This window comes from Paramisgurnus dabryanus, chromosome 15 (genome assembly GCF_030506205.2).
Source record: "Paramisgurnus dabryanus chromosome 15, PD_genome_1.1, whole genome shotgun sequence".
Classification (NCBI taxonomy): Eukaryota; Metazoa; Chordata; class Actinopteri; order Cypriniformes; family Cobitidae; genus Paramisgurnus; species Paramisgurnus dabryanus.
The window spans coordinates 21798135-21811857 of NC_133351.1; the positions used below are offsets into that span (position 1 = coordinate 21798135).

Consider the following 13723-nt stretch of genomic DNA (forward strand, 5'->3'; position numbering starts at 1 on the left):
TACAATAGCAAAATAAAAGTGTTTGTTTATATCATATATTTGTGTGAACTGTGTATAATAATGATGTATATATAAATATGCACACATGCATGTATAATTTTAAGAAAAAAATATTTATTTATATATTAAGTATTTATCTAAAACATAAATTATACATAAATATACAAATGTATATACACATGTAAACATTTCTTAAATATATACATGCATGTGTGTGCATTTATCTATACAAAGTTAATATACACAGTTCACACACAACTTTTATTCTGCTATAGATTAATCGCAATTATTCGTTAGCCATCCTTAGCATGAATGGTCAAATATTCGATTTGCAATAGTAATTTGAATAGAAAAAATGCTATTCGAATGTTTGTTTTCAATATGCCATCGCAGAGTTTAGGCTACTGCTCATTTAATGCTTTTTTACTTCATCATACTGTCTTTTACAGACTTGAATGTAAAATATACATGAAAATTAATTTGTATGTATTTTTGATTGTTTTGGCAATTCAGATCACAAGCAAATTTAGGTATTTAGAGTATAGAGTTAAGAGTGTCCACTTGCCTGGTTGTCTGTTTTTGTCAGCAATAATGCATCAAGTCAGCTGACGTTATTTGTAAAATAATGTTAAATTCAAATATTCTTTATAGATCTATCTGTTGTTCTTACCAGATAAATACACACACATAGAATATAAGCTTAGCTTCCTAATTATAAGCTTTCTGTGAAATTATATAAAGAAAATACATAAAACTTTAAATACATACGTTTTAAATAATGTCATTTAAATAAACGAATATTCGAATATTTGTTTTTTAGGTTACACTTTATTTTGATAGTCCACTTTAGACATTCCACTAACTATAAATAACTTTGCAACTACATGTCAACTAACTTTCAATTATTTGCAACTATACGTCAAATAACTGTCATTAGAGTATTAGTAGACTGTAAGGGTTGGGGTTAGGGAAGATGTTTGGGTTAGTGAAATAAGTTGACATGCACCTGCAAAGATAATTATAGTCAGTAGGCTTGCCGCGATAGATTACCGGTGCTTCAGCCTCTCACCGGTTGGATCACTTTCCCACCGCGACACCGTCTTTCATCGTCGTTTTGATATTTTCGTGTAATTAAATCATTTAGTTTCGTTAGAGAGAGCAAACACTTACAACTGAATGTGTCTGCTGCCTGAATTCAGCGGAGCAAAACGAGCGTCATGTCACAGAGCAGCAGGTGTCAGATTTCATTTATTTCTGTCAATGTGCGATACGAGCTGACTGATCAGACGATGGCAGATGCCGCGCGCTTACTCGTTTTTGTTATAATATACATATATGATGTTTAATATAAGCAAGATCGTTTTGTTGTTGTGTTTTTCATCAAGAAAAATAATAAAACCCATCATTCAAGCAGTGCTTTATGGAGAAGTAGGTGGTTGCTCTGCTTGGGACTGGCGGGTTCTGTAAGAATTACCTGCGCACATTGACTCAAGCACTTAATTACCAGCTGTTGCACTCGCATTGCACGCAGATTCATATGCGATTTAACGCAGCATACACAAGCACTGCATTAAAACAGTTGCGTAATTCAAAAGTGAAAGTAAAATGTGCACGTCTGCATGCGCATTTATAAGCCCCTCCCACCCGGTGATACCAGGATCACCGTGTTTGTGACGCGTCTATTAACCGGTGGGAAAATTCTGTCACCGCGGAAACCCCAAGTCAGTTGAATATCTGTTGAGATATCATCACAATAAAGTGTTAGTAGACATTAAGCAGACAGTCTACTAATTCTCTAAAGATTGGTAGTTGATAAGTAGTTGCAAAGTTACTTATAATTAGTAAAATGTCTAAAGTGGACTATTGAAATAAAGTGTTACCGTTTTTTTATGAGCTTAAATATTCAAATATCATACTACAGAAAAATGCCCATTCCTAACACATACTGAGAATGATGTCTTGCCATGCACTTTAGACATTTTGGATAAAGCATCTGCAAATGTAAATGCAAATACTTATTAATAAAGACGATCTGATTGCAACAAATGACACAAAAACAGTTCAGTTCAACTAATAAATGTGATCTCTTAGAATAAAGAAATTTTACAATGTAATTGCAGTTAACCATAAAGAGCTGTAGTGCGTGAAAAAGCTGTGCATATTGCCGCCTTTGCTATCCAGAAACAATATCGGAGAGGTATATGTGTGTGTGTGTCTCGATTTATCGTTACACCTCTACTAAAATAAAAATCTCTCTTTTATAAGAAAATTTATATGCATTTTCCCCCCATATCCCGTGGGTCGTGAAATTAAATGTTTGGGAACCCCTGGTATATATTGTTTATATACAGAACCAATGAAGCTCCATCTGGTCAGCTAATTACAGCAGTGCTTGAAAACTCAGGATTTAACAACCAGCAGCAAACACACAAACACACACACACACAGTGACAATGCCCTCTATGGTTTCCTCTAGGGGGTGCTGCATTAATTAATATTAAACGCCATCAGGTATATATGGTGCATTCATAAATCTCTCTATGCAGCTCTACAGCAGACCAGCAAAAGTGAGAGACTGTTAAGAGTCAACACCGAGGTCAAATAAGAACACTGCTGCTATTCTGAAAGTATACGACACGACACTATGACTGCATATACAGTAGCAGTTGCCTCTGGTCGCTGTAATTCACTTAGACTTCCCTATTTTGCCAAAGATTTGCAGGTTATGAAGCTATAACTTCACCTTGCCCATACAGACAGACTTCAATCAGACAGATTTTTACTTGCGGTAAATGGAAGCCAGGCAAGGTAATAAATTGCCTTTAAGAGCATTCAGACACTAAAAGACTGTGCACAGTTCTTCTGTTCCAGACAGCCTTAAGGGGAAAAAAATGAAAAATATCCCACCTAGACATTACTGAGCTACCATTTGACATGTCAATTTTCACCTAGCATTCAGCTAATTTAGATACATGTGCCTTTTCAATTGTTGTTCAAGGTCACAAGTCTCTTTCATTACACTGCAAATAGAAATGCACCTAGGCCACAGGTGTTACCATTAATAAAAAAAGCTGCAGACACATAACATAATAAGGCTCTGCATTGAGGTGATATGTGGTGCTTTGCCCTAATTTTTAAAAACAAGCTTCATTCTATAATCAATAAGCATTGTAAAGCATCATGGGCACAATCCCAACACAAAGCCTTTTTCAATAATGTGACCCTACCCAATTTGTATGATAAATAAACGGATCAAGCAAAAACGACACCTTCAAAACGTTGTCAAGCACACGTATAACAAATATTTCACTTATACTTTCTGACACAAGTCTACACTCAAGCAGAACCCGTCTCTTATTGACCTTGACTGCTGTGCACACTCACATTTTTCCCATCCTGTCTTTTGAACATATGCGCAACCATGAACCTACCTTCTGATGCGCTTCAGGTATCAAGCACCCCGCAGGGTTCATACCGATCTTGCCAACAATACGAACAATAACAGAACAGCACAGAACTCCACATTCCCTAATTGGCCTGGTGGGAAGTGATCGAGCACTGATACATTGTGTGGTGAGTTGCAGTCCAGGAACTGTTTGACTGCAAATTGTCATCATTTACGCGTCTTTTATTCTAACCCTGTATGATCTCTCCTCTGCAGAAAACCAAAGGTGAATTTCTGAAGGAAATGTGTCCACTTATTTCCCATATAATAAAAGTTAAAGAGAACTGAGGCTGTCAAGCTTCTCTTTTGAAGTGATTGAGAAATGGACTTCAAAATTCAGAACAGGTCTGTGAACCGGATCAATCAATTCAATAAAAAATCTAATTAAAAATATTGACTCAACAAATTGGATACTGCTACTTCTTTCATGTACAATCAAAGCAGGAAAGTAAGGGTTTTACGGTGAATAATAGCTGCTCACACAAAGCTATTGCGTGGCTTTTGAAGACCTGGAATATAAATCACAATTTGTATAGACCACTTTTATAGTGCATTTTTCATTTTTAGCTTGACAACCGTATTCTTATTCACTGTCATTATGTGGACAATAGCAGCCAGGATATTTCTACAGTTATGCCCTACTGGAATAAAAGGGTGAATGAAAAATGACAGAATTTCCATTTTGTGGACAAAACAATTTTTCCAAAAAGTTCTACATTCTCAGTTAAATAAACAACACAACACAGAAACTTAGACTTTAGTGCGACATAGGGCTTGGTAAAAAATATAGATTTTTCGATATTAATCGATCTTCAATTTAACAAAACAATATCGATTCAGGTAATCCCTTTATGTGCTTGTTTTACTTCAGGGAGGGCTTGTTAGGAGTGCCCGATGGCCCGGGTCAAGCATGAACAATACTCCGGACAGATGACAGAACTCTCACTTGCATTCACAGGGCAGTACCTAAAGTTTATTATTTTTACATGTTTTAGGCCTTGCCAATTTAAATATTTATGCAAAGCAGACATGAAACAGATCTTAATGGGCGTTGTTTGAAAGAGCGTGCCCTGCAATCTGCATTCACGTTCCTTGTGCTTGAACGGACATATTTACACAACTTCTTTTCGAAATTCCACAATTATCCTTGTAAATGTGGTCTGTTGTGTTGTGAATATGTGAACGATTCAAAAAGAAAATGCATAACAGTATATAACAGTATAACTATAACAGTATATTGGATCTGTGCATTACATGTGAAGAGTTTCGTTGCAAAACGAGATAACTCCGTTTTTTTTATTTTTCAGAAATGTCGTTTTTTGGTTGTGCATTCCAATTAATATCAATTCAACTGCAGGTTTGTTTTGATTTAAACCTTCATAACTTAAAAAATACAGCTAAGTAGCACCATAAAACAAAATAATAACATGATAACATAATAATAAACATGTTTTGACAAAAATTTTAAAAACGGATTTTTCTCGTTTTGCAACGAAACTCTTCATGTGGAGCTTAAATGGCACAGCACACCAAATAAAATGTCTGCAACACAAAAACTTTGTAATGAAATATCAATTAGGGTTGCGTGGGGCAAAAACTAACACGGGGTTAGTTGTAACATGGACTGTTTACATTGTTTCAACAGGTTGAGCGTTTTATTTTTCTGGTATTTTTTTCACGCTGCCAAAAGACGATCTCCCGCAAATTATTGGAAATGTATAATGTTTTTCCAGAGATTTATTGATGAACGAGTGTTTTGGTGGCATGCAAGTACATTTTTTCGCCATATGTTTTTTTCAGTTTCTAAGTTGGGTGTGTAAGATACCAAATCCAATGCTATGTCATATTAATCAGTGTCTTATTGACTAAAACATTGCATCGTTTGAAATATGTCTGCAGCTCTTAGCAACTTTTTTGGTGGGTTTGAAAATATTTTGTCCCAGCGGGATTAATTGTAACGCTGTGTTAACTTACAACTAACCCCTCAGCACTTACGATATGAAAACTAAGGAAAATGTGCCTGTCTTATCAAAAATCGTGTGTCAATGTGATTTTTGTTCATATCTTTAATATTGATTGAATAAGGTCACATCAAAGATTGAAATCATAATGAAATGAATGGCTAAAATCAGACTTTGGTGCTCTTTATCTCAGAATTTGATTTTGAAACTGTAGTATGGTTATTACAGACTGGGTCACATATAAAAAATTGTCATAATTGTGCTGCTTTTTCTCACATATTTAGACATTTTTTATCCATTTATAATTGAACTATTGTTAGAAAAGGGCTGGATGAATGAATACAGTGTGGATATACTGTCTATTATAGACAGATATATAAACAATATCCACTTCAAGTATATAGAGAAATTAGTATTGAAATATTTGCCTGCACACTTAATTTTAGCAAGTGCCCCTGCCTGTTACAAGTTGTAACGTTTGCACTTCTGTCACTATTGGTGTAATTGTCCAAGAATGGTGAGTACTAGAAACAAACTTCAAATGTTTATTTGTATCAGAGATGTGTGTGTTGCTTGTGTAAAAATATAATTAATCAAACTCAAATATATACTATATATTGAATATATACTATATACAAGAGAATAGAATCACCAAATTGTTGACAATACCCAGCCCTACTGTGACATGAACAATGAAGCATCAGGAATGACTGTGTCTAATCTGTGCCAGACACTGTATATCATACCTTACTGTATATATGACCCCTATGGATCACCATTAAACCAAGCGAGAGCACTCAACAGAGAAACAGGCTGAACCCTGACACTACAGACATTGTAAGATGTGTCACACATACACAGGGTGCACATAAACTCTGTTATGGCTGAGTGCTGTCTTGAGGGCCCATCAGACAAATCAATATGACTGTTAACTTGACATTGAGTTAAGGTAGAGAGAGTATTATAAGTAACTGCATTCAGAGAACTGTGCCAAATGAAACTTTTGGAAGAAGTTCGTAGAAGAGTTTATGGAAATGAACTCTGGGCTGGGATGATGCACTTAAAATGCAAAAGGCAGAAAAAACATCAACCGAAGACAAAGCGTGAAAGGAAAAAGAGACACAACCCCGAAAGACAACTATGTACTTTACTACCTCGCCTTCCAAGTGTTTCCTTCTGCTCCGAGCCTTAAAAATATAAGCCTAGTAACTAATAAACACAAGAAAGATGAATTCAACAAATCTTTTAATCTTTTCAAACACAGCAGCTGTCTCAAAACCTAGGACGTTATTGCGCCTTTGAGAGGTGTAATGCTTTACTTATGCTCCCTTCTCGGGTGCTGTCTTTCTTTAGACCATAGTCTAAGGAAGCATAGCACGTACAGTATTCTTGGCTTCAAAGAGAATTCACGCACTGCGACAAGCTCAATGATGTAAAAATTCAAAACGGCAGAGGAAGTGAGAGTAATCCTGATTGTAGGAGACAGCTGCCTATGTAGGCATTAGACAGCAAAGCTAGAAAACAATGTCTCTGTTGAAGGTGTGCTATAGTTTGCAATAGAGAGAGGCATTGTAAGAGCATTTTCCCTAGTCACTTTAACCCCGGATTTCCACCGACTGCGGAGCGGCTGCAGATCTGCTCCGCTGCGTTACGGCTCCGCACTCCGCCGTCCGTCAATACCCACCAGATCCGCATTTGTTGCAGAGCGGCTGCGTGCTGAAGTGACGAGGACCCATGAGGTCTCGCAAATTCACGTGAAGATCGCGCGATACCTAGTTCTATCTCTGCCCATTATTCCGTTGAATTATGACGTTTTTACAAACCAGCCCAGATCACAACACAAGAACTCACGTAGACAGAGCAGTACATCATATCCATCCAAAATTCAAAAAATAAGAAGGCTGCTAAAACATTTATTTATGCTCTATCTTTAATGTATTTATTTGAAACTCCCACTGGCTCTGTTCTTGTCTATTATTTGTTGTTTCTGTATTAATGACTTTATTTGTGTGTGTTTGTAATGTTTGTATTGCAAATATTTAATTAAAAAGACACGAGTTCTCGCGTATTCAGGTATGATCACGCGATAAAGTCATGGCTCCGCCCTGCGGAGCTGTCCGGCATCCGTCAAAAATAGAAGCTCTGCGTATTTGTGCCGGAGGGCTGCGGATGGCCGGAGCTGTGACAGATTCGGAGCGCAGTCAGTGGAAATACACACATTGACTTGAATGGAAACCGATTGACTCCGCCGCCGTTCCGCAACGGATCCGCAGCCGTTCCGCAGTCGGTGGAAATCCGGGGTAACAGTCTAAATGAAGTTAGCACTGTGCTAATATAACCTCAGCCTCAGAGGAAAAATCTTATTGTTTTAGTTACTTTGTTGTCTTTAAAAAGTAAGTTACCTGGTTGCCTTAAAGTTTTGAGTTAATTTGATTTAAAGTCACCACGAAACTGAAGTAACGATTACCTTAGTTTACACATGGTGAAGTTTAATCGAGTGAAACTGGCTTTTGAAATGAAATAAGTCAGGGCTGGATTTGAATTTGTCCAGCGAGATCTGACTGGATCATTTGAAGTTGGGTCGTGTTGCTAATTGCTATTCACAGTGATCTTCTCCCAGGCCACACCCACCAGCCATATCATATGATCGGAAGTAAAGAGAGATTTTATGTTCACTTGTCTGCGTCTCACTCGTGTGCACTATTGAGGGCACTTAAACTCGCACGCACACAGAGACCGAGGGCGAATCCCAAACGTTACGTTGTTTTTCATTGCTTTATTCTGCAAATGTATGTTAATGGACTACAGTATGAGACACATTTGCGGGACTCTCTCTTAAGTTTACACACCAAGAGTTCTTATGTTTGAAGGGCATACTGGGATGATCACGTCTGAACGGACACATTCAACCGCATGTGCCTCTGTGCTTAAAGACAACTGCTCACTTAAGTGCCTTTTTGCGGTTAAATACATCCACACCGCATACATGTTGCTTTAGACAAGCACTTGCAGGTCGCGGTTTCTGTTTGCGTCATCACAACATTTCGGCCATATTGTTTTGGTGATAAATGTCTTTTGGCTCATTTTCGGTGGCCGAATATTCGGTGCATCCCTTATTTTAAGCCAAAACTTCAAGATTTATTTGACATCTTGTAAAAGTCTTGCGAAATGTCCCTATTAAGTTAAACCAACCATTTTCTTTACAGTAAGGTAAGACTTGTTGTTGTGTATAGTAATGTTAATGTGTTACCATGTTGTGTTGGTGAGAGATAAATCAAGCGTGTTAACATTTTATATGCAAGATAAATCCAAGTGAATCTGTTAGCGTTTTTTGTGCGTGATGTAAATCTAGTGATGTCTCAGCATTTTGTAAGGCAAAGGCCGATTAATCTAGTTAATGTGCGGTACCTTTGTGCGTCTGTGTAAGAGTTTCACAATGACAGAAAAACATCAATGTGAGCAAGCTTTAATGCATCTCTGAGGTAAAGCACAAGCAATGTTCAATGACTCACAAACACACGCACACACCGGCACGGCGGGAGGAAATACAGCTCTTCACTTTAGATCAGAAATGCATAAACATAACTGCTAGCAATTTAACCATGCGATTTGAAAACAACATTGAAATAAACTATACCAAATGTTCTTTTAGGTATTTCTGTCCAGTTTACGTCATATTTCACTGAAAGAAAAATCTTTAAATCCACACACTCACTCACGCCAAGGCAGAAAAAGCAGGCAGTGATGCAAATAAATGAATCGATGACAACGGTGCAAACTTGTGGATTCAAGAACAAAGTGCATTTAAATAAGTAAGGCATGATAGACGGCAGGTAGTTGAATTATTTGAAAATAAGGCACACCCAAGGTGGTAATGCAGCACTCCGGTCCTTTGGCAATTTCTTTTACTTGCACAGATTATAAAGGGAGACAGTTACAGGAATTGAGCAGATGGGATTGCCCAGTATGTAGCATTATGTACATCTGAAGATTCAGTGCAAAATGTTATTATTACCGCTGTTTTAAAGCTTCAACACTGTTTGCCTCAGCTTCACATGACACTGGTTACTGCTGAATTATAACTATTACTACCAATCACATACACTAAAAATTTTCTTTCCTAAAGCACCAAAACAAAGGAAGATCATGTATTTCCAAGTTGAGGAATTATTTACGGGCAAGTAGGACTTAAAAAAATGGTGAACCAATGTTACATTTACTGCTAACAGCACTAGCCCTTCTTCTGAAGCCCACAGACTGTTAAACTTTATGTAAGAGGTTGTAAAGTGTCATGCCATGCCAAGCAAAACAAGATCACCAACATGAGCATAAACTAGACCTTTATGTTTGGTGAAAATGTGAGTGGTGCAAAACTCACCAACACCAGTGCTAGTCTTGTGGGTGGTTAGTAAGGTATTCTTATATGCATACAAATATGCCTTAAGTAGATGCTAGGGCATTGCTTGGGTGTTCTGGGTGGTCAGTGGATAATGGACATAATATTCCTTTTAAAATGAAGTCTCCTTGGGCCGGTTGCACCAGCTGGGCATACACCCAGTCTTAAAGGAATACTCCACTTTCTTAAAAAAAATCCCAAAATTTACTCACCCCCATGTCATCCAAAATGTTGATGTTTTTCTTTAAGTCGAATAGACATTAATTTTTTTGAGGAAAACATTTTAGGATTTTTCTTAATTTAATAGACCCCAACAATTTAGAGTTCAAATGCAGTTCGAAAGTGCACTTTAAAATAAAAAAATGCGCTTTACGCCCTACGTAGAATTTACACCTGTTGAACCATCTAGGCGTAGTGTACGTTGCTAAGACATTGGCTTACCTCTCTGATCTTGTCCCTTTTTTCCTTGACATCAGGGTCCCCTGGGTCACCATCGTTGACCCCTACAAGTTTAGGCATGGGTACTGGAGGCAGTGGTTTGGGTCCATCTTTCTTCTTCAGGTCCTCAGCCACCTTGGTCTTCTCTGTCTGGATCTCCGCCTTCAGCTCCTCTTTGGACTTGCGAAGCTTCTCCTTGGCTTCCTGCAGCGCTCGCTCATGATCTGCTCGTATTTTGTCACGAAGGCTCTCCTCCTCCTCCCTGCAAGGAAATCGTAAAAACATCAAATCAGCAAGGAGTTACCAACTGATAGAACTTGACGATAAGGACTGCCCAATGGACAGCATGAAACACACCCGCGACATCTAATGGAAATGTCCTGTTCCATAATGCAGGAAATTTCAACAAATAATATTCACTATAACTAGGGGATGCACCAATCAGGATTTTTGCAGCCGATACCAAGTACCAATTTCTTGTTGTGATGATACCACTGCCAGATGATACTGATTCTTAAAGCTAATATGTAAGCTCTTATAACTGTAACTGTTAAGTCTCTTCTATAAGTATACACCAGATTTTTCCTTTGTTATATTATTTAATTATGTATATTATTGTTTTATTATACCACGGGTCTGTTGAATGCTTTATTCTGATTGGCTGAGAAATGTTCCATGGGTATGCATTCATTTCTGATAACCGCACACCTAACTTGTCAAATGTCTTAAAAATAGGCACCAGAGCAATGTTTGTGGTAACCGTGGTATAAAAGGAATAATTGACTCCGGTCCTTTGAATTATTTGAAAACAATGCACACCCACTTGTGCTTCGCGTCGTGCCGCATTGCACCTTGGGTGTGCATTCTTTTCTTATAATTCAATGGCCCATTGTCAAGTATTCCTTACTTAGAGAATCAAATAATAAGAACAACAAATATTCATTCTACAAAAGAGCATTTTAATGTCTTTAAAAAGGCTTATGTCTGTTAAAAGTACTGAAAATAAAACACTGCACAGTCATCATTCTATGAATAAAATATAGACATAAATAATATACTGTAAATAAATGCAGCATTCTCAAAAGTAAATAAAAAGCTTGGTTCATGAGATGGGCAAATTTCACAGTGGCTCTGATGTCAAAACGCCTCTCAAAATGCTTGCTACAGATACAAAAAACACAGAAAATCAAACCTGATCCAGATTTTTTATGATGTATAAAAGTTTCAGAGGCAGTGTATAAACGTGATTGATTCAGCATGAAGTCGTATTTATTTTTTAGAGTGCAAAAAAAAGTATTTTTGGACCCAATGTGCAAAGATCTTTAAAGTGGTAAAGCTGCAAACGTCAAAGCTGGCATGATGCCACAACACATCTGTACTTTAAGAGCTATGATTAAAAACTATTGTTTGTTTTTAAAGATCGACAAATCATGAAACGGTAAGAGCTGTAGTTGAGAATCACAGATCCGGCACATTACAAACAAGAAACGCAAGAGCAAGCTGCAGTGGTAAAATTGCGCATCTTATTAAAAGTGACAAGTGATATAGCTACTTAAAACACACTCATGATCAGCACCTTATACTGTAGCACACCTGTCACATTTATAATCTGCATCTCTAGAGATCCATCTAATATAGGCCTGAAGGGATTTCACATATCCATACTTACTCTTTATTCATATAATGCATTCTGTATTTATTTTGCTTTACATATTATCCCATTACACATTTTATTTTTAGGATTGACGTAGCAAATTATTTTTATTTTTTATAACTGCCCCTTTTTAATAACCTATGGTGAGCATTGACTAAATTGGTTAAACAAACTAAGCTACTTTCTGTAAGTATACTTCAAAACCACAATATAAATATAAATCAACAAAGGATTGCATCACACTGTGCTGGAAAACAAATGGCTAAAAGAAGATTCATAATATATACTGTAGTCTTACATGTCCTACTTACTGTAGAGTTTGAAACATTTGTTTTGCAAACAACATCACACAGATACATTGAATTGAGTGATGTACTGTAGCCCCCCCAGAACAGGCAGAGATAGTTTTTAACATATCTCTACAAGGCCCCCCCACCCAAAATTAATAAATCTCTTCATTCGTCTCATTTATGGTAATTTTATATTTTCAGAAACAAATTTCAAGTGCTGGTTTCCCTGTAGATCAATCATCAAAGCAATTTCATAATTCTATTAACAAAAAAGGACAATACACAGGAAGTGAACCCCATCCATGCCAAATACACTAGCGGATGCAGACAGAAAACAGGCATGATGCAAGGATCTCCTTTGTCTTTTCAAAACAGGCTTGTATTCTACACACAACAAAACAGAGTTTTTTTTATATAATCTACAGCAATGAGAAAGTGTTTCTGCAAAAATGCTGAACCAGTGTGGACAAAAAATTGCTTTGGTTGTGAGCATCTGCATTGTCAGGTAAATGGTCAATAAATGGTCCCTAGCTGTCACTACACAATATATATTTGCATCTAAAAAGATCATAACAGTAACAAAGTATACATGTTAGTACCTCGGGTGGCACAGTGAATCAGTGGATGACACTGTTGCTTTTCCTGTGTCAGCATGGGTTTTCTCCGAGTACTCCGGTTTCACAGTCAAAAAACATGCAGATTAGATATATTGGAGATGTAAAATGGTCACCCCCCAATGTGTGTATACATTAACCGGTTCTCGCCATGATTATAGCCATAGATGCTGGAATTGCATTAAGAATACATAAACAAAATAACCAGTATTGTACCTTTTAGTATCGAAATACATATCTGCAGCTAAATAGTACTTTTTAGCTGCACCTTTTAAAAGGGTACCAGTGACATTTAGGGACCAATTTGGACCATTCTGACAGTAAGTGTCAAACACAGATCATCATAACACAAATATACATATATTTACATACAAAAAAGGGTGGTGACAAGATTTTAAGAGCTTGTGAATCAACGATGCACACTAGACTACAGTGGAGTGGACTGTAAAGAAAAGAGGTCAGGAGGATACAGTGACACAGACAGTGATATACTGAGACGATGTGGGTTATCTCAGAGCCATTCACCAACTGTTTTACACATACACAGCATGAAAACGTTAGCCACTCATGTGAAACTCAGACTGGGTGGGGAGGATAGCATAGATTAAAAAATTTATTAGAATAAAGTGAATTTCACTGCAATTTATTTTCAAAGAGCATCTAACACCTGTTGCTCATATTTTGCCAAAGCAAAAAACAGACCAATTGAATTAACCACCAAGCAGTCATTTATTGGCATTTTTTTTGTATCATAGTTCTTCATTAGTTTAAGAGGTGTATACTGTAAATACACTACAGACATTAACGTTGTGGTACTTCGACCTTTACAGGACAAGAAAAGTAATTAATGGGAAGTAATACAGAATGCTGAAGTGTGCGTTTTTCTGATGCAGGAGGTTAAATGGCTAGTGTGCACACATCAGCA

At 37.1% G+C, this 13723-nt stretch overlaps 1 protein-coding gene across 1 annotated transcript in view; it reads right to left on the bottom strand.

Annotated features, from left to right (window-relative positions):
• Window positions 1–13723, bottom strand: part of man1a2 (mannosidase, alpha, class 1A, member 2) — an 85680-nt gene that overhangs the window by 55051 nt on the left and 16906 nt on the right. The window contains exon 3 of the mRNA XM_065292762.2: window positions 10244–10502. Coding sequence (XP_065148834.2) covers window positions 10244–10502 — 259 coding nt within the window. The remainder of the gene's footprint in view (window positions 1–10243; window positions 10503–13723) is intronic.